At 33.9% G+C, this 21,915-nt stretch overlaps 1 protein-coding gene across 1 annotated transcript in view; it reads right to left on the reverse strand.

Annotated features, from left to right (window-relative positions):
• Nucleotides 1–290: 290 nt before the first annotated feature.
• The window catches only part of LOC129229843 (cysteine-rich secretory protein 2-like), a 28,316-nt gene continuing 6,691 nt past the window's right edge, over nucleotides 291–21,915 (reverse strand). The window contains exons 2-8 of the mRNA XM_054864219.1: nucleotides 16,834–16,948; nucleotides 16,610–16,749; nucleotides 14,080–14,173; nucleotides 13,786–13,931; nucleotides 11,963–12,066; nucleotides 10,159–10,250; nucleotides 291–540 (exon numbers count right to left, since the gene is read on the reverse strand). Coding sequence (XP_054720194.1) covers nucleotides 398–540; nucleotides 10,159–10,250; nucleotides 11,963–12,066; nucleotides 13,786–13,931; nucleotides 14,080–14,173; nucleotides 16,610–16,749; nucleotides 16,834–16,924 — 810 coding nt within the window. The 5' untranslated portion in view covers nucleotides 16,925–16,948 and the 3' untranslated portion in view covers nucleotides 291–397. The remainder of the gene's footprint in view (nucleotides 541–10,158; nucleotides 10,251–11,962; nucleotides 12,067–13,785; nucleotides 13,932–14,079; nucleotides 14,174–16,609; nucleotides 16,750–16,833; nucleotides 16,949–21,915) is intronic.

Raw genomic sequence — 21,915 nt, forward strand, 5'->3', positions numbered from 1 at the left:
GGAAACCATTCTGTATTTTTGTTACCACAGTAGAGTTTCGAAAACTAGGCTATACTCTTACAAGACGTAAAAACTCTGCGCAAGAAACCAATTGCAAGCGCATTCCCGATAACCCGGCATTTTCCTTAACTCCAAACTTTTCGAACCACATTCGGCCGAGTTTTCGGAACTCGACAGAAGTCGTGTAACTGAAATATTCTAATTTTTTTTGGAATGAAACTTCATTTAGTCAGAAGACACACACAAACACCCACACATACACACCGATAATGTTTTACACGAAGTCACAATAAATAAGTTTTTTTTGGCATAATCATAAATTTACAAAAGAAGAGATATCATAGGAATGAAATTATATATTCATTTAAAAATGTGAAAAAAGATGCGGCTAAGTAGATCACAGAATTGCATTTGGACATCGACAAGTAGCTTTGCAGCCACTGAATTTTTCCAGTTGGTCATCGTCACAGAGCCAGGAGTGCCATGTAACATTGATTTCTGCACAGTTGACGAAAAAGTCTGTAAAAGGACAACTATTTTCTGAAAAGAAAAATGTTAAACTTAGTAGTTAACTCTTTTTTAATATTATTCACTTTAATCAAGACCCCCTTTACACACACACACACACATAAAAAAAAAGTGGGTGGGGGGGGGGACGATTTTTCAAAGTTTTAGTGCTAAAAATTAATTTCTTTTTAAGCACTGGAAGCGCAACTTAGTTACACTCATGTACGGACATGTGGCCGTGGTGAGCTGATCGGTAGGGCGTCGGAGTCGTAACCGAAGGGTCTGATCCCAGCTGGTCGATCCTCCATGTTCGTTAAGGGTGATAGGAGCACATTAAATATTTCGTAGTCAGAAAGTCCTCCAAGTTAATCAATATCTGTGGGGGTGCTGGACCAGGTATTTCTCGGCTTCTGGTCTGGATCAAAAAATCAGAGCTGTCGTCAGGGCCCCATCCAACAGGCAAAACCACAAATAGTGGTAGATTCGGAGGACCCTGGACTGTGAAGTATTCAGTCACGAACGGACTCGAACGTGAGCAAGTTGGTTATTATGTAGGTTTACCATATGTACGGGATTGAACAGGACTGTCCTGGACGATAAGCCATTGCTTTCGACTCTTAAGAAGAAAATAGCGGGTTCGATGCCTGACGGTCGAAGATATTCCGTGTACGCTAATGGTGACTGGAGCAAGTTAAATCTATTGTTTCCAAAAAATTCTCCTAACTCTAAATCCAATCAATACCCGTGGTGGATCTGGATAAAAAACAAAGCTGTCTTCAGGGCCCCCTCCAATCGGTTAAACCAGGTGTAGTGGTAGGTATGGGGACCATGGAATGTAGTGTGTAGTGAACTGTGTAATAGAATGTTCGCGGCTTTTATAACTTTTTTCCCGATTAGAATGCTGTTCAGTGGCGCCGACTCCATGGGGCCTGAGGGGGCCCGAGCCCCCTCAAAAAAGTTTTTGAGGGGGCAGAGCCCCCCCAATCATTTAAGAAAATTATTAGCTATTTAATGCTTTCTAAACTCAAATTTGTCTTAGCATTTTTTTATTTTCCTAGTTTGGAGATAGTTACCTTGTAAAATACATTCCGTAATGTGAGTTAAAACAATTATTACAGTAAAAAGCAGGTAAGCTGAAAAGTAGAAACGATTAAACAACTTGGCTGTTCTTTATAACCACCGAGATATTTTGGATGAATTAAATATTTGACAAGTCGTCAACGACTTCAAATTCAGTAATCTAGTCAGGCGGTCGACATTTGCACTTTTCTAACGAGAGCCCTAATATTGGTGTTCAGAGCAATTTTAAAAATCTCTGTAAAATAGAGGATTAACTACATACACAATGTTAGATTAAAATTTCGAAATATTAGTACTATTATTTTATTACCGTATTACTATATTACTGCATTAGTTTTTTCGAATACTTAAATATTTTTAGGGTATAAGACAATAAAAACCGGCTATTTTAAATACTATATTAACTTTATTAACTAATATTAAACAAATTAACTTTGGGATATTATTTTTGTTTAATGAACTCTGAGCCTTATTCAAAGCAAGTTTAAATTAGCTATTTCACTTATTAATCAAAGTGCGACAGCAATATTTTATGATTTATTTTTTAATGATAGTTTAAGATTTATTTAAATATAATTTCAATCTTTTTATAGATATATATATACTGTTCCGTAATAGTCTAAAAACAAAATTATTATACTATAAAATAGATTAACTTTTTACAAAAATACTGTACAAGTGTGTTTTTTTTTTTTTTTTTTTTTTCCTTTTTCAAAGTCAAAACGTGTGTCGAGTTAGCGAGAGTAAAGTTTTCGGGATTCTAATGTTGATAATATATTGTTCTAAAATGCTTAAAAAACTGTAATATTTACTTTTTCCATCTCCAATTTAGAAAATTTCTCAGAGTTAGACTCGCGGTATGTCCCCCACCCTACCAATTTTTTGTGGGTAGGCGCCACTGGGAGTGCCCTTCCATGCAAGTCAAGTGCCCTACTTTATATCAATGCCTAGCTACGGCACTGCACGACGACTTCCCCCAAAAAAGAATTGTAAAAATGTCCCTCACTGAAGACAAGTGATATGATCTAATTGAACCAGAAAATTTGCATACCAATTCTTAGATTGACTTTGAAAACGCTATGCCACATATTGTTTGTTTGTATAAATCAGAAAATATGTAAATTGGCAAGTTCAAAAATATGAACTTTTATTTATTTATTTTTTGAAAAAGGGCGGGGTGGGGGGCGGTCCGTGGAATTACATACCCCCTGGATCACTGGTGACGTTTAGCTCCCCCAATAATTTTTGCAAGTCGGCGCCCTTGATGCTGTTCCAAAATTTTAGACTTGCATTAGTCACTGTGTTTGTTAACGGTTCTTGTAGACGTGAATCATAAGCCGACATTGGAACAATTGTGATTGAATAAGTAACTGGCACTCATTTATATCCAATCACTTATCAGTGATTGATTGTGGTATAATGCCGTGGGCGGGTAGAGGGCAGTAACTGCAAAAATTGTCTTTTTTTTTTTTTTTTTTTCATTTTTGTCATCTATTGTGCGTTAGCTTTAAATATACAAATTTGCTTTTACTTGTTTTCCGCTGGGGGAAAAAACCCGCATGATTTCAATATTTTCCACATTATTTGTATTTGAATTCGAAACACGTGTCTTCAAATTTATCGAAACTCATTTCTGCAGATACTGCCGTTTACCTACCCACGGCAGTATTGTCTTTGGTATAACGTCGAATTTGACAGAACGTGTTTTTCAACATTTTTACTTCGTTTTACGAAGTAAAGGAAGTATTGTATTTACGAAAACATTTTCACCCGATAATCGGCCTTAATTTCCATTTTACTAACCCCCGAATGAATATCGAGTTTTTTGTTCGACCCGACCACACGTGGATATATGCCTAAGAACTTATAGACAAACGAAATATCCATTTTGACGATTTCCGAATTAATTACAACGATTTCTCGCGTGACGTCCGTATGTACGTATGTATATGTGCGTATGTGTGTATGTGCGTATGCATCTCGCTTAACTCAAATTTAGAAATTTAAAATTTGGTACTTAGACTCCTAGTAGGGTCTAGTTGTGCACCTTCCCTTTTGGTTGCATCCAGATGTTCCAAAGTTTACACTTTTTTGAGGGGAAATCATTGCTAATTTCAATGCAAACAATTGGTGTTATAGTTTGGCAAACACTTGGCGATATATCGCCAAGCTTTTGGTTGGCAAGTTTTTTCGCCAAGTCGACGAGAAATTTGGCGTTTTTTTTTCAATTTGGCGACTGTTGGCGATATGTAGAGAGTTAACCATTGAATTACATTAAAATATCCAATATTGGGAAAATTAATCTGTATAAAACGTATTTTGCTTCAGTTCGCAACAAACTTGGGGTAAGAATATTTAAAGTGTTTCTTTGCTTACTCCAAGCCACTATTATTATTAAATTGGAGTAACAGGAAGTCATGTGATGCACACATCAGCTCGTTTGTTTTTAGCTTAGTTATTCGGCAGTGCTGTGTGTTGTTATTATGTGTCTCTTCATCCACTCCTTAAATTAAAAAAAAAAAACATTGGGCTTAAGAAATCATATTAATTGGAGCAATTTTTTGAAGAAAAGAATAATCTGCCATGCTGACCGTATTTTGAATTATGACTGCAAAATTTTTGCCCCCTAAAATCTATAGCTCTAACCAAAACGCGTGACACAAAATTGGCCCTGTAAGGTGAAATGCAATTGACATGAATTAGGTCCTCTAGTTTACAGGCTGATAATTTTGGTAATTGTTTCACCTTATCCTTGTTTTTTGGGCTTATCTCTCCCTCTCCCTTCAGTGTGGGTTGAACACGAAATCCTGGCTTATACTCGAAATTTATTGTGTCAAACACTATGCTCTACGAGGCAATATCAGTAGGGAGATTTCTCCTTTTTGGAACCACGAGAATAGTTCTGCGATGACCTATTCTCATTGTCATGTGGTGGTCTTCAATGGTTCACGGTTATGTCATGTGATACTCTTCATTACTTTCTTCATAGTCATGTGATCGTCGTTGCAGCTAAGGAGGAGCCCTGTACGTTCTCTACTTCATGTCTGCTCGAAAGTTATGCTTTCATTTCTTGTGGTTATCGCATAACTGACTCATCATGTACTGGAAATGAAACGGCGGGCCAAGTGTGAGTCTGGCCAAGGAGTATATGGAATTGACAGACGTCCAGTTAAGACAAGTCTAACTGAATGAGGGGATGGGGGGGGGGGGGGAATTTGATGCGCGTGTTCCACTTATTTGAATGTGATTCTGCATAATTCAGAGGCTATCATATACATCTGCAAAAGCTGACATCTCTGAAAACTAATGGATGCGTCCATTTCTGCCTGTAAACCGAATGTTTGCTTTTCCATCTGATAGAACATTTTTGCTTACAGAAACTTAATGCAGAACTTTAATTCCTTTAACTATTTTTCAGATCACCAGATGTCGCCTTAAGCGTCTTTAATAAACGCACTCATATCATATTAATTGTAAAGCGAATCGAACTGCGCAGTACTCTCCAGTCAGCCATTATCTATACAACATGTTTCGTTCTACGCACTACCAAAGGTAGGCGATTATGTATTATATATTTTACTTCATAATGTTTTTTCATATGCAAATATATTCATTACATTGTATATAATCATTGCTTTCATTAAATATATGGATCGAACTTACGCCTGGTTATTAAAAATAACATTTGATTATGAGACTGAAGTGATTGAAGATTTTGATGTTTAGTATTTAACTTCAATTAAGTAAATCTAAAGTAGCAAAGGTTTCAAAATGAAACTTAACCTTTTGAAAAATAAGTATAACTTTTCAAATGGCTGACTTAAAAGAAAAAAAAAAGGCGCAAGTGTAAAAACTGAAAAAGAAAAACTAGTTCTTTAAATAAGAATTTCTTTTTCTCTATAAGTATTGTTATTGCGTATTTTAAATTGTGTTCACATATATCTTTCAATATATCACAATGGCTCAAAAAGATGCTGTGTATATTGACAAACTTAATGATGGCAATTATTCAATTTGGAAGTTTAAAATGGAACAACTTTTAATTAAAGAAGGCTTATATGATGTCGTGTTCGAAGCAAAACCGGAAAAAGTAGATGAAAAATGGAATAAAGGCGATAGAAACGCTAGAGCTTTAATTTGCCTAAATATTAGCGATTCGCAAATAATTCATGTCCTGCATTCCAAATCAGCACAAGAAACTTGGGAACACTTGAAATACGTACATGAGAGAGTAAATTTAACAAATAAGTTATTTCTTCTTAGAAAATTATATTCTATTAAATACTATGAAAACTCAAAAATTCAAGATCATATTACCGAAGTCTTAGAATTAACGGAAAAATTAAGAAGCATTGGCGAAGAAGTGAAAGAAAATAACTTAATAGCCATTCTGTTATGTTCATTGCCAAATTCATACAGTAACTTAATAACTGCGATAGAAAGTAAATCGGAAGATGAATTAACTTTAGAATATGTAAAAGGGAAATTAATAGACGAATATACGCGTAGAGAAGAAATGAAACAAGTTCATAACAAAGTAGATTCTATGGCTTTGAAAGGAACCAGTAAAAGATTCACGAAAAAGTATTGCGATATTTGTAAAAGAAATAACCATTTTCGAGATCAATGCTATTATTTAAATCGACAAGCAAGCGGCGCCTCTCGAGATTCGAAGCCGAAACAAAACTACAAAAATAAAAATTTCACTAACGAATGCAGATTCCGCAGCGCTCAAGGTCAGTACAAGCCAAATAATTCCAACGCGGAAGTAAATTATGAAGAAAGAAGCAAGTGTGCTTGGGAATCTGAAGCCATAAATAACGGGAATGAAACCAATGCACTAAATAACGGGGATACTTACTGTAGTGAGTTAGATGAATCGGTTTTAATAACAAATGAATATTCTTATTTAGCAGACGATACTGAATTTCTGATTGATTCAGGTGCCACTTCACATATGGCGCGTAATTTAAATCTTTTCTGTCAGCTAGATAAAAGTAAAAAGCAAAGTGTGACTATTGCGAATGGGGAGAAACTAAAATCTCAAGGTATTGGTGATATACGTTTCAAAGTGAAAACTTTTGACAACACAATAAACAGAATCAAGTTGGAAAATGTTTTATATGTACCAGACTTAGATAGCAATTTATTATCTGTAAAAGCGTGTACTGATAATGGTTGTGTTGTTAAATTCGAAAGGGATAAATGTACAGTTACGAAAAATAATAAGATTATACTGAAAGGAGAACCAACTAATGGTTTATTCAAACTGGATATAATTAAAAGCGATGAAAGGTCGTTTACCGTATCTGAAAAAGATGGTACTTGCTCGGATTCAAACTGTATTTTAAAATGGCATCAAAGATTAGGCCACAGAAGTTTTGAAGCGATCAAGAAAATAATGAAGGATGACTTAGCAAGAGGAATACAAATTAAAAACTGTTCGCATAACTTAGATTGTTCAATATGCATAAAAGCTAAGTTAACGGAGAAACCATATCCTAAGAATGCTAATTCTAGATCAGAACAGATTTTAAATTTAATCCACACTGATTTAGCAGGCCCATTTGAAGTTGAAAGTTTAGGCGGAAAAAGATATTTTTTAACTTTTATTGATGATTATTCGCGGTATACATATGTGTATTTTCTTTCTTCAAAAGATGAAGTTTTTGATAAATTCAAAGAATATGTATCATCAACAACTAATAAATTCAGAATGAAGATTAAAGCAATAAGATCCGACAATGGAAGAGAACACTGTAACAAAGAAATGGAAAATTACTTCAAAGAGCTAGGAATTTCTCATCAAACCACAGTTCCTTACTCACCGTCTTCTAATGGAACGGCTGAACGCAAAAACAGATCTCTACTTGAAATGACTATTGCTATGCTTATAAACTCAAAGTTACCAAAAGGTTTTTGGGCAGAAGCAGTTTCAACAGCAAATTATCTTCAAAATCGATTGCCTACAAAAGCAGCTCCGAAGACCCCTTACGAACTTTGGAACGGACAAAAGCCAAATTTGGGTCATTTGAAAGTTTTTGGATGCAAAGCATACATGTACGTTCACAAACAGAAACGGAGGAAACTTGATGAAAAAGCAATAGAAGGAACCTTTGTAGGATATGATATGAGAAGTAGAGGATATAGAATCTATACAGGTGGAAGAAAAATAGTAGTAAGCAGAACAGTAAAATTTTCTGAAGAGATACATGAATCGAAGGAAGGAGCAGAAGATTATTACATCAATCAATCGGATTTAATTCACTTTAATCTGCCTCAGCAATATGGAGACTGCAGTGAAGAAGTGTTAGAAAAAGAACATGAGCAAACAAATGAAGGAGTAGTAGAAGTAGAGGAAGAAGAAAATCTTCAAAGAAGATCAAGCAGAAAAACAAAAGGTATTCCACCAGAAAGGTTGATATACAAGGCTGAAACAAATCTTCCTGTGTCACATGAAAATAGAGATCCACAATCTTTTGTTGAAGTACTAAGATTACCAAAATTGGAGCAAGAAAAATGGTTCACAGCTATGAAAGAAGAAATACAGTCCTTAAAAGAAAATGATACCTATGAACTAACCGAACTACCTGAAGGAAAACGTGCAGTTGGAAACAAGTGGATTTTCAAAACTAAATATGACGAAAACGGTCAAGAAGTGAAATGCAGAGCAAGAATTGTTGTAAAAGGTTTTACACAAAAGTACAAAATTGATTTTGATCAAACATATTCGCCAGTCGTCAGACATACAACAATTCGCACTTTTCTTAGTTGGGCAGCAATTAACAAGGCAAAAGTGTATCAAGTAGATGTTAAAACAGCTTTCCTGAATGGTAAACTAGACGAAGAAATTTATATGCTACAACCAGAAGGGTTTGAAGATCCAAATCATAAAAACAAAGTTTGCAAGCTAAGAAAATCAATTTATGGTTTAAAGCAAGCTGCAAGATGTTGGAATATTGAAATGGAAAAGACATTAACGAATCTCGGATTCTCACAAAGCAAAGCTGACTCCTGTTTATTTACAAAAGGAACTAATGAAGATAGAATAAATCTAATCGTTTATGTTGACGATATCTTGATAACAGCTAAAGAAGAAAAGTTAATCAAGAATATAATAGGTGATTTGCAGAAAAGTTATAAAATAACATCACTGGGAGAAACCAAATATTTTCTAGGCATGGAAGTTAACAGGAAAAAGGATGGAAGTTTTATGCTCTCACAGAAAAATAAAATCGATCAACTTGTGAAACAATTTGGATTGGATGATGCTAAACCAACCAGCACACCAATGGAAACGAATTATTACAGTTTGCAAAAAGAAGAAAATCTTCTAACTTCAAATGATCAATACAGGCAAGCTATTGGAAGCCTTATGTTTATTTCGACTGTTACACGTCCAGATATAACTTCAGCAGTTCACATACTAAGCAGAAGATGCAATAATCCTACCCAAAATGACTGGAACGCAATAAAGAAAGTCATCAGATATTTAAACTGTACAAAAGAAATTTGTTTACAATTAACAGCAAAATCAGCACCAACTTTGACTGTTTACACGGATGCAGATTTTGCACAAGACCAGCATGACAGGAAATCAACATCTGGATACCTGATATTTCTCGGAAACTCACTAATTTCATGGGCATCGAGGAAACAAACTACAGTTTCATTATCGTCAGCTGAAGCTGAATATATAGCTCTGTCTGAAGCAATGCAAGAACTTTTATGGTTGCTAAAACTCACAAACGACTTGGAACTTTCTCAGTCATTGCCAGTAAAAGTGTTTGAAGATAACCAATCCACAATAAAGCTGGTGCAGTCTGAGAAATTCAGTTCACGAACCAAACACATTGATACAAAGTATCATCACATCAAAGACTTGTTCAACAGAAACATTATAGACTTGGACTATCTTCCAACTAATGAGATGCTTGCAGATATAATGACTAAACCTCTTCCTAAAGTAAAATACCAGTATTGTAGGGGTAAAATGAACCTGGTTTAAGTTTCTATAACAAAACCAGGGGATATGATAGAACATTTTTGCTTACAGAAACTTAATGCAGAACTTTAATTCCTTTAACTATTTTTCAGATCACCAGATGTCGCCTTAAGCGTCTTTAATAAACGCACTCATATCATATTAATTGTAAAGCGAATCGAACTGCGCAGTACTCTCCAGTCAGCCATTATCTATACAACATGTTTCGTTCTACGCACTACCAAAGGTAGGCGATTATGTATTATATATTTTACTTCATAATGTTTTTTCATATGCAAATATATTCATTACATTGTATATAATCATTGCTTTCATTAAATATATGGATCGAACTTACGCCTGGTTATTAAAAATAACACCATCGATGGTCAGACTGTGTAAAGTTTTCAAGTCTTTAACACTGGAGTTTTTATAGTGGAAATTTAAAGCACAATAGATTGTACAATTTATATTGAGACTATTTAATTTAAGAGGTTACTCGAATTTGAAGACAGTGACGAGTGAAAATAATGAAAAGTTTTGAAAAAGAGGAGAAAAAATGAAATTGTTCACTATGTCATACTTACTGCAAAGTTTCTTATATTTACAATACTTTGGACACTTATCACAGGGTTTCCCAGTCGTATACGGTTTGCTTAAGCGCTTGGGATCGTTGCCTCTAAAAGAAATTTTAAAACATTTCAATTTGAAAGTTAAGTAAGAAAATATTTGAAAGAAGTGAGAATGCTTGATATAGATAGATACATTATCTGACTAAATCCTAAACCTTATTGCTGCAAAAAGTATTTTCGAGAGGCTTTAATTTTCGTGAGCCTATTGTCATCGCGAAAATTTTGCCTCGCGAAATATTTCAACTTTATACACATACCCAACTTTCAGTTCTGCTCAAATAAAATTCGCGAAATTTCCAATTTGTGAAATGATCGATATCTTCGTTTTCGGGAAAACAAGTGCTTTTACAGTGCGAAAAAAATGTTGGAACAATAAAAATTTTCTGTAGTAACGAGGTTTAAATTAAAAATGTCAAAACATTTCCTCATTTGTTCCTTTTTGCAGCCAATCATTGGCTACTACCATGTTTCTAAAATAAGTTTGCAAGTATTGAGTTCATGTTTCAATGTTGTGGAATTGAATAGCGAAAGAATATGGTTAAACTATATTTATGGGAAAATGAGAAGTCTTTTTAAAATATAAAATAAAGACTAAATGCGATTATGCAAAGTGATTCAAAGTTAATAGTGGTGTAACATAAGGCTACCGATTAGAGAATATTGTGCGGACAGCTGATGGAGTGTATGTACGAACAACAGGGTGCTCCAAAAATAATGATTTGTGTCCTTGACAACACTAATGTATTGATTTCTTTCACATGTGTTTGAAAAAATGTCCTCCTCAGAAGAAATAATCGCCATCGTTTCCTGAAAACTGAGAGGTGAAGATCAGCGAAAGTACCAGCGAAAATATGAAAAACAGCCACCAGCAAAGGACAATATCAGGCTACTTGTGAACAAGTTCAGAAAAATTGATAGTCTCAAATAGATGGTAGTCCAGGACGTTTTTAATCCCTCACTATACAGATTCGTCTGAACTTGTTCACAAATAACCAGATATATAGCCTTTTCACAAATAGTACCCTTGTTAGTTGCTGTTTTCCGTACTTTCGCTGATGCAGCTGACGAACTAGGTATGTTTTACTACCCAGTTACGAAGAAACGATGGCTCCTAAGGAGAGAATTTCTTTAAACACATGTGAAGGAAATCAATGCATTAACACGAAAATGGATCGTTCTTTTTAGAACACTGTATTTGGATCTTTTTTTTTTCACATACTATGGAGTGAATACATACCTTTTAACCTTTTACTCCTCCCCCTTGTTTAGAAAAATTTAAAAATAAGGGTCTGGTAATAATCTTAAGACAATCCTGCACAACTAGATAACTTTTGCATTACCGGTATATTTGCTAAATACCTGTTTATTCCTTGAAAAACAGTTTGTTATTATACGTTCGTAGTCATTGACCACATAACACTATATTTTGAGCACTTTTAATGGAAAAAAAAAAGAACTACATCCTCAATCTTCGAGTGACAAAGTCTGTCAGTGCAAATTTTCCATAAATCTTGCAGGGATTTATGCGATTGCATTATTGGGGTTTCCATGATTGCAGAATTGGGATTTCTACAATTGCATACTACTTTGATGCTTGGGGAAGAAGAATGAAACATGTTATCACAAATTTTGCGCACAGAACGGCCTTAGGGTAAAAACAGGCAATCAAGCCAACTCTTGTTTTGTAGATGCATTATTGATTGCTTATTTAACGTAGAAAAATATTATATGACCTAATATATGAGCATTAAATACTTACATTGGGCAGTAATTGCACACGTAATTGTAAAATGGAGTTTTCACTTTATCTTTCCCGCAATGATGGAATCCGCATCCAAGGCGGTGACTGTTGTACCAAACCATCTGTAAAAAAAAATTTGTGTTCATCTCTTAAATTATGCATGCATTTGCTTAGTAATAAAAAAAGTTGCCGGCCATGTCTCTACATAGGCCATACTTTAAGATCTCCAGGTCCGGCGAGAGGTCACGTCAGCCTAGTCGGAAACTAGGGGCCCGACCCTTGGAGGGATCCGTCTTTTGGACTCGGGGTAGAGCAAGTTTTATATGTTTTGTGGGGAGATGAGAGCTCATCGAGCAAACTGACAAGGGACCCGCCTTATCTTTCGGTGGCCCTGAAGATCTCAACACAGAAAAACATGCAGGCTACCACGGTAAGGCCGTAAAGTAACGCTGGTACCGTAAACCGGGGCTACTTGAGCCTCCAGGGGCTACTTGAACCCATGAGAAAAAAATGTTTAAAATCCGTCCTGGTCCTATAAAACTCAAATTATAGACTTAAAAAACCTTCTCCATGACAAGTAGCAGTACTAGGCAGAAGCTGGGGAATGAAACAAAGTTTCTGCTATTCCCGCCTTTTTCTGATTGAGGTTATGATTGCAAGTTGTCTAAACAGTTGTTTTTAGTGTCTGCAAACTTCCACATGTCAGTTCATGGAAACATCTGATATCATCAAGGTAAAGATAGTTTTGTGTGTGCATTCAATTTCTTAATAAAATAACAGTGTTTCAAGGCTATAGCTATATAATTAACACAGTAACTAATATAAGTTAGTAAAAGTGAACTGGTTGTCTTAAAATGAAGCTACTTGAACATAGCGTTCAAGCAGCCCCGGACCACATTTCGTCATTAAATTATGTTAAGCAAGGTTTGAAATATTTTTAAGTAAAGAAATTATTTTTACTATTTATACCGTTTATTTGCAGATCTGGGTATAAAAAGGGTCTGAAAGTAAAAGAAAACCCTTTGAAGTAGGAAATAATGCGGTTTATTAAGAGGAAAAATTACAATTGTGCCCAGATTCAATTAGTTCCGGAGAAATATATTAGAGAGTGGCATCAACACATTGTGACTTAAGTATATCAGCTCTAAAAAGTAAATTAAAAGATCGTTCACAAAATAAGCCTGGGCATCCTGTAGTATTTGGTAGCGAGGAAGAGCAGGTATTAAATTATGGTATCAGAGAAAATTAATCCACTCAAACTATCAAAGAGAAAAGTTTTCATTCCTTCTAATGTTTAAATAATGAGCATTTCAATTGGTTTTAGCTGTAGTTAGATTATATTTCTATTTGAGAAATTATGTCTGCCAAATGTGTTTTTATGTACACGTTGGTTTTATATTAATTTATATAAATAATTTGCAATTTATATTAATAGTTTGCTCACTAGAGTGTACGTTTTTTCTTTCAAAATCATTGGTCCTTCTTGATATCACCATCTGTTTTATAGCTTTTTCTAATGGATTTGCTGAGCTGGATCAAGTAGGCCCAGCGCGGGGCTACTTGAACCCAATTTAAAAAAGTAGAATAACTATATAAAGAGTTAAAATTGTTGTTTCAAAAAGGCTTAAGGTGGTAGAAGAACCTTTGAAAAGTCGTAAAAACAAGATTATCAGTGCACATTATGGGCCAAAAAATCAGAGTAAAACTCGCAAAAAATATGAAATTTCGGGTTCAAGTAGCCCCCTTTTACGGTACATAAAAAAAAACTGAAAAGTTTGCTTATGTTAGTATCAGTAACATGCTACAAAAATATTGGAAAAAGATTTTGAACGTAAAAATACCTGTGTATAATGGCCAACCTGTTCTAATTTATTTTTATCACTTCCATAAGTAAAATTTCGGTGCTCCAAATACCATGATTTTATAACATGCATCCAATCTTTCTGCGTGTTAGAGACAAATATGTTTTGGCCACACGAACCAAAATCTGAAAATAATTACGAGAATGTCACAATAATTGTGAATTAACTTTTATTTTATTTTTAATTTAAACTTTTATTTTCAAATGTTTCAATTAAAAAAAAAATCCTTGAATATTCAAAAGGTTATTAGTTACTAAATTTTGTGGTACTTGCTTTCAACTCTCCTCTTGACACCTTTATTGTGTTTAAGATATTTACATTTCTCAGCCCATTCTTGAGCTTCATCTTGAGCTTCTTCCAGCCATTTCTAGAAAGAGAAGAAGAGTGTATAAATAAACTAACAAGTAACAAAGTAAAACATAGTGATTGAAAAGGTTGAACCAATTTATTCTTGTCACTTGAACTACATAAAATGGAACGCAATCTAAATCAAAAATAACACCAATATTATTTTCGTTACCTTCGACGCATGTTTAGCATCCTTTCTGTAAATCCTTTACTGTTTCATTATTCGAAAATGTTCTCAGTATCTTGAAATGTTTCATAACTTAAAAGCATTATGTGTTAAACTTTTAAATCCTTCATTATTTGAAATGTGTGAAATATTTCAAGGGGTTGTCCATAACTGATGTCATGCTTTTTAAAAATTGTTAAGGTCCTTCACCCCCTTGACACTAAGTGTCACTCTTCATCTTTACCCCCTCCCCTACTGTTGTCCCACATCACGCTGTTTTTCATAAGCATATTCTCATAAAAATGAGTGATATCACATTTCCTGAAACCCCCTTCGCACCTCCCTCGTCATAATTTCACAAACCCCTCAATTGTGGACAGCCCCTTATTCGAAAGATTTAAATATGTGAAATCATAAAATATTTCATTGTTCTAAAATCTTGAAATGTTTCATTACTCGAAATGTGTGAAATACTTAGATGATTGCATAATGATTAAAGATACTTACGAAAAATTTTATGATATTTAACTGCTTAAATTGTGAGAAATTTAATCATATAAAACAATACATTTACTGCAGAAATTGTAAAAATAAGTTCAGAACTTTCACTTTGGGAGTACAAGAAACGTTTCTATATTATTTGAAAAAGGATTTGAAAGAGCAACAAAGTGCAATTGAAAGGGTAACTCAGCGCACTCTGAAGTGTAACCAGTGGCAGATACAAGGGGAGGGTCAAGGCGGTCATGACCCCCCCCCCCTAAATCTCCAACAACAGTATTCGTCCACATAGTGTGTCAACTGTTTTATGCATAAAATGTAAACGACTACAGGATCCCTTCAATTTATTAAAAGTAAATATTTGAACTACAACTTCGTTTCATTGCTTAAGAAATTAATTTGAAACGTTTATGCCTATTTCGTGCCTTATTTCAGACCGATTTGGCGCTTTTTATTGAACCCCAAGCCGTTTCAGAAATTTTTCTTACCAAAAACCGTACGTTCGTTCATGGGGGGGGGAGGGGGGGGCATTCTTCAGCATGACCCCCACTATAATGGTTTTCTGTATCCGCCCCTGAGTGTGCGACAAGGTGCACTAGAAATGGGAACAAGGCGAATTCGGAAGGACAACAGAGAGTACTAACAGGGCATCGGGGTTCTGCGTCTTGCCAAACAGTTACAGTCCCTCTTGCCTGCTTTTTTTGCCTCATCAAGAAGGTAAAATATTTTAGAGTCCAAAAGAGGAACAATTCTTCATTTTCAGCTACCGCCTAATTCATCAAGAAACAGTTGCTATTTTATTGAGCAATTTAAGTTGCTTGTTTTCCTCATTCGGCCGTAGTTGACGTTGGTTTGCTTTTTCAGATTACCATGACGACGAGAGCTCGTTGTTTTTAACATTTATTTAGAGAGATTTCTTTTTTGTTGTCACGGTTACAAATCATCTGCGTCCATTCAAGACATAACTCAAGTGGATTTTGCATTAAAAAACGGAGTTTTGCTCAAAATCCTCTTTTTTCAGGAAAATACCTATATAGATGAACTTTATAGCAAAGTTTTCATCTATATACAACATTTCCAGATTACTAATTCCGTACACCATAACGGCATACGCTGTAAATATAATCTTTATGAAACGTGTACGGGTGCAAATTGGGAATAACCTTGACATCTTTATTACCGCATCCTAAGTATCATCTCTTTTTTAATGGATATGCCTCTTATTACCTGATCTAGAAAACTATTAGTCATAATATGACGGGTGCGAATTTTTGCTCCATTTACATTCCATTTCATTTGTAGAAACAAGAAACACAACGAGTAGCGTCCTAATGCAACGGGGTCGTTTCCAAAATTTTAAAAGCATTTTTTTCTGAAAGAGCATGCTTAAAAACATAGGATCTGACCATTTTTTAAATAATTTATTTAAGTTTAATAATTTTAAAAAAATACTTAAATCGGGGCGCTTTCATTGTTTACACTTCTGTCGTGTGACATCGCTAATGATGAAATGCCATTCAATGTTGCCATTCACAGAACAAAGTATTTAATTCGCATCTTTACTCACGTGTATTGGCAACGATATGGTTAATAGCAAGCGTAATTTTTTTCCATGTAATTTTTTGTAAGCGGGTCCATATAATTTTTTTTGCTTATTCTATCCATTTCAATGACAAAAAGTAGTACTTTTGACTGAAGGAAACCACCCCATTCATGATTGCGAAAAACATAATTTGAAGACGTCAAAATTCAAATGAATGTTTTCAAAATTGTTTTTAATTTGTTAATTACCATTTGTAACATGTCACTCGCCGGTGGCTCCACTTTAGATCTGTAAAAATTATGCAGCAAAACAATTTTGTTTTGAGTGTTCGCATGCTTTGTGTCTAACTCCCGCTTTGATGCTCTCCTGTTTGATGATTTGGAGCTCACTGAAAAATATGATTTTTCACACACACATATCCAAAAAGATCTTTTAGAAATAGATTGTACGCAAGAAAAATTTATATACGAACCGATTGATTTCCCATCAGTTACAACGAAAGATATTATAAGTAGAGAAAGAACCTTCCCCAGATTGGAAAGGGGTAAACTATCCAAATTCATCAATATGTTCGGATGCCTTGTGAGCTGAAAGTAAAAAATGGAGTACATTTTTAGTTTTAATTTAGCAAATAATTAATTTAAAATGAAAAGTGAAGATTTGTAACAGCATGAGCAAATCGGAAGTTGTCTGGAGCGGCGAGAAGCACAAAAGATTCAGAGAGAGAGAGATCTAAAATAAAACTAAATCAGAAAGGGAGGTAAATTAATCTCTAAAAGGGTTTTAAATAATTGGAAGGAAAAACAAAATAAACACATAAATAAAAAATAAAACTCTAATTTTAGCAATAACAATAATAATAGTAGCAGTATAAGTAGTAGTAAAAATATTAATGAGAAGGAGAAAATGGTGTTTTTGTCAGTCTATTTGAAAGTATTGGCAGTGTATTGAGGGAGAGAGAGAGAGAGAGAGAGAGCATAAAATTATTTAACTCACAATTTAGATGTGTCTGAAAAGTGAATAAGTCTTGTTAACATTAAATTAGTGTTCTCGGTGTTCAAGTGAAAAACTGTTGAAACAATGTAACGTTTTCTGAAATATCTGTTTTGTTTAGCGCCTGAAATTTGGAGATTTGCCGCTCAAAATAAAAATCAGTTAATTTGTTTTCAGTGTACTTACTCGAAAAAACATGAACGAGGTCTTAATGTCATCATTTAAAGTCGACATTCTTCAGTTCAAATACACATATAAAGGTAGCATAATTGTTGAGATAATTTTTTATATTTACATTCTAAAGTTTTGGTTTATTTATTTTATTTTTCGCAACAGTAAATTCGAAGTGCTTTATGTTTTACAGAAAATGGAGAGCTACAAACAATTTTGTTGTGGATAAAAATATTTATTTAGATGACCTTTTTTTTTTTGCAAGCAATTAAATATTTTTTTTAACTAGAGAACCTGACATACACGTATTAGTTCTCTTTGTCTAAAATAAAAAGTGCTCTTTATTTGTCTATCTATTTATTTTTTTTATCAATTCAGTTTCAAAATTATACGAATCAGTTAGCCAACTTTTTGAAGCACAAAAATTGCTAATTACATGGCTTCAAAACGTTGGTTAATTGATTCATTTAATTTTCAGCACAAAGGTATTTATTCGTTAATCAAAATTATACGTTGAGAGAAATATTTGACTCACGTAAAATTGTATGCATAAATGTTAGACAAAACTGCTGAATTCTTAACCGAAATCAATTTAATTGTTGAAATTTACTGGAAAATAATGCCTAACAATTTGATAAAACGAATTTTCGATATCAATCCAAAATTTTTACTATTTCCTATTATTTCTAACAGTTTTATTTTTACTAGGGAGAAAATCGATACTGGTATACAGGAATGTAGGTTCGTTTAGTTTTAGACAGGACTTATTGTTTTTTCTTAAAACATTATCATTTACGATCGAAACGTTGACTTCAAACCACACATAGCAAATTTCATGGAGATTAAACAAGTTTTTATCTTTCATTGCGTGCGTAAGTAATTGACGTCACTAATAAGGTGAAAATTTCTTAGGTTCATTAAAAAGAACAAAAGCGTGAAAATCTACGAATGCTTTGCAAAAACTATCTTTCTGACCGAAGGTTAATCACACCAAATTGATTACAACCCACAGAGTAGCATTAAAAAAAAAAAAAAAAAAAAAAAAAAAGACACATTGCGAGCGAAAATTCCGTTGATTGCTATTGATAAAGCCTCTTGAACATTCTTTTAATTCAACTATCGAATGCGTCATCTTTTATAGGAAATTGAGCATTTTTTCCTTGTTAAATACTTACCTACATTAGGTTAAAGACCTTGGAAGAATCTGATACGGTTTGAAACAAGAGCTCAGAAGCAATTTGTGTAGCAACTGTTATTGAAATGAAAAGGGAGAGAGAGAGAGAGCAAACGCGTGTTATTAAGTGTGATTGGATGAAAATTGAAACAACATTTTTTTCCCCATAATCTTAAAATACTTTTTCTTTCACACTCAATTTCTCTCCTTTTTCTCTCCTATTTACAGGTTTTTAAAAATGTTGTTTTAAAGAGTAGGTGGTTGATTTTCGTATCAGTAAGTATTTTTAAACAGAAAACAAAAAGATCTGTCAGTGAATTCCTGTCAAAGAAGGAATTTAAAGTCTCTGTGTTTTTTAGTACACCTGTTTGCTCAACTTAAGCCTAATATTGTAATCTAGAAGCAATACGTGTGATTGAAATTCACTTGTATTTGTCTTCACTGGTAGCGTTTCTTGTAGCAGGGGTCTCCAACCTTATTTGCTCAGGGGCGGAAATGTAAACTTTTCGAGGCAAGGCGGACCAACAATCCAACAATATTTCAGTTCAGATGATTATAACAATCGAAGGCGATAAGAGATTGAGGCATATTACACGGAAAGTTTTTCAAATTGAAATCTTAAAAACGCAGTCTTAGTCAATTTTTGTGGATAATAGAGATGGTCGGGAGACAAGTTTCAGCGTCCATCTCAGAAGAAATTTTCAAAATTCACATCAAAATTCGCATTTTCAAGCAAATCAAATTAAGGGAAAGAGAGGTCCATTTTGAAAAATTCTCCCCCCAAATTTTTCAAAATGGAGTCAATTTTAGGTTATCTCTGGTGAAGTCAACGTTTTTCCTCCTTATAAATTAGTTTCAAAAGCGCAATTTTAGATAATCTTTGGTAATTTGTGATGTAAAGGAAATTAGGAAGGTTCAGATTTCATTCCCAAAAAGTTTTGGGAATGAAGACCTAGAAATACATTCCAGGAATTTTCGATTGTGTAAGAAGAATGGTCAGAATTGATTCATTCAGAAATTTTTCGATATTGAAGTTTAAAAAACGCAATTCTGAGCTATATATGTTGAGACGTTTGAACGGGCCCCTCGAACTCTTTCCCCGGAAATCGTTTGAAATGAAAATCACCAAAACGCCATTTAAGAATATTTTTGGTCAAATGAGGAGAAAAGAGCAGGAAAGTGACTATACTCTAGAAATTTTTTGAAATTGAAGTCTCAAAAATGCAACTTTAAACTATCTTTGGTGAATATAGGCAAGGAAGTGAAAGTAAACTCTCTAAGGAGAGTCAGTTGCTCCTTCTTGCCATCCTCTGGACACGATCATGTTTAGTAGTTTTTTTTTAGATTTTCTTGGCTTAGTTTTCTTTTAAAAAATGCTTAAAAGGAAATATATTATCAAATTAAAAAAAAAAAAACATTTGCTTTCAGTTTGTAAGCGGGCCGCGAAAAATATGCTCGCGGGTCGGATTTGGCCCGTGGGCCGTAGGTTGGAGAGTTCTATCCTATAGTATTTTAAAAGATTTAGGTAAAACCATCAGTTGTTGACATAAACAACTGCAAATATTAGCTGACAATGCACTAGGTAGTTGATTACTAAAATGATAAGCTGAAAGGTAAGCATTGCAAATTTAAACATCAGTTTATAATTTTGATTAAAAAGACATGAAAAAAAAAAGAACTAAGTGCTGTTTACATCAGCATTATTGAATGGTGCTTTAATTTGCAGTGCTTGCCTTTCAGGTTACTTTTTCTAGGGTCAACTACTAATGCAGTGTCTGCCAACTACTAGTTGCAGTGTCAAATACTAGTGGTTTTACCTTCAGAATTTTTTTTAAAGCGAATATGACATCTGTTTGCAAACAAAAATTATTTTCAGGAATTTCATGTTTTCCTCGCGTAATATTAGCTCTATTTTTGAAAAAACAAACAAACCATAATCTATTCGTTATAAATATATACCTATCTAATGCATCTAATAGGGCAAAAACGATAATAAATTTTTTCCCAAGCAATGAAAAGAAGCAGTTTTTCAAATGTTTACTTTAAATTTTTTATTGAATTAAAAAGATTACTGCAATCGTTTATTTTTATTCATAAATTGTTTATAACGTTGTTTTTAAGTTTTAATATTTTGCACAAAGCTAAGGTTTTTTTTTAACGTTTTATTTTTCTTGAAATCAATTTAGAAAATCTTCCCCCAGCACTTACTGAATTAAAAGCATGATGTACGGAGAAAACGTACTTAATCCATATTAACAATGATTACTCCGCTCACACAACTTCCACATAGCTTCCAGATACCCATAGCCTTCTTGTATATAACAAAAGGTTCCTTGTAGCCTCGGAACACGTTTATGCAATATTTTTTGCATTTTGTGCTGTAATAAACATTGATTTTATCATTCATTATTTTCGGTTTTGTTTTGAAATGCATTTCATTCTGCATATAAATCTTTTTTTTTTTTAATAATATTCAAGAAATATTTTATCAGACAGATAAAAATAATTTGTATTCTCCTTTATTTTTTGGGAAATCATCTTTCTGTTAAATTTAAGTTTTACACTACTAGAGAGAAACTAAGAAAATCTTAACATTAACGTTTTTCGACTCCAACATGCATGGGACCACCTGCTGGCCCGGGCCGAATTTATAGGGGGCTCAATATTTTAAAATGAGGGGTGAAATATAGGGGTTATAACAATATGGAGGGGTCCAGTAAAAGTCAATTGTGACGGGCCCTAAAATTTCTGTGCACGCCCCTGAGTGGACTTCCCTTATAACGAGCCTTGATTCAACGAGAACTCGAATTTAACGAGGAAATCAGAAATACTTGGTCAGTACAGCAGTTACACCTATGGGAGCATACCTCGCTTTTAATGAGAAAACCCCGCTTAAAGCGAGCAATATTTTGCGATTCGTAAAATTTCCATTGATGTCTGGTTCAGCCTATCTTTTGTTTTTGGTAAATTTTCTTTAACATTCCAAAGTCAACCAAAGTAAGTGATTAATCATAAATCCTGAGAACAAGCGATGACAGCTTTTATTTTTAATTTATGGAGTAAAGAAACATTTAAAAATTATATATTTGTACACATGTGTGTTCCACAAAAACAACGACATAAGAAAGCGACATTCAAATAGTTCAAAGCAAAGTAATCAACTAATTTGGTTCTGTACAGTGATTAAAAAGGAGAAGAAAAAAGAAACTATGAGGA

Source organism: Uloborus diversus, chromosome 9 (assembly GCF_026930045.1).
Source record: "Uloborus diversus isolate 005 chromosome 9, Udiv.v.3.1, whole genome shotgun sequence".
Taxonomy (NCBI): Eukaryota; Metazoa; Arthropoda; class Arachnida; order Araneae; family Uloboridae; genus Uloborus; species Uloborus diversus.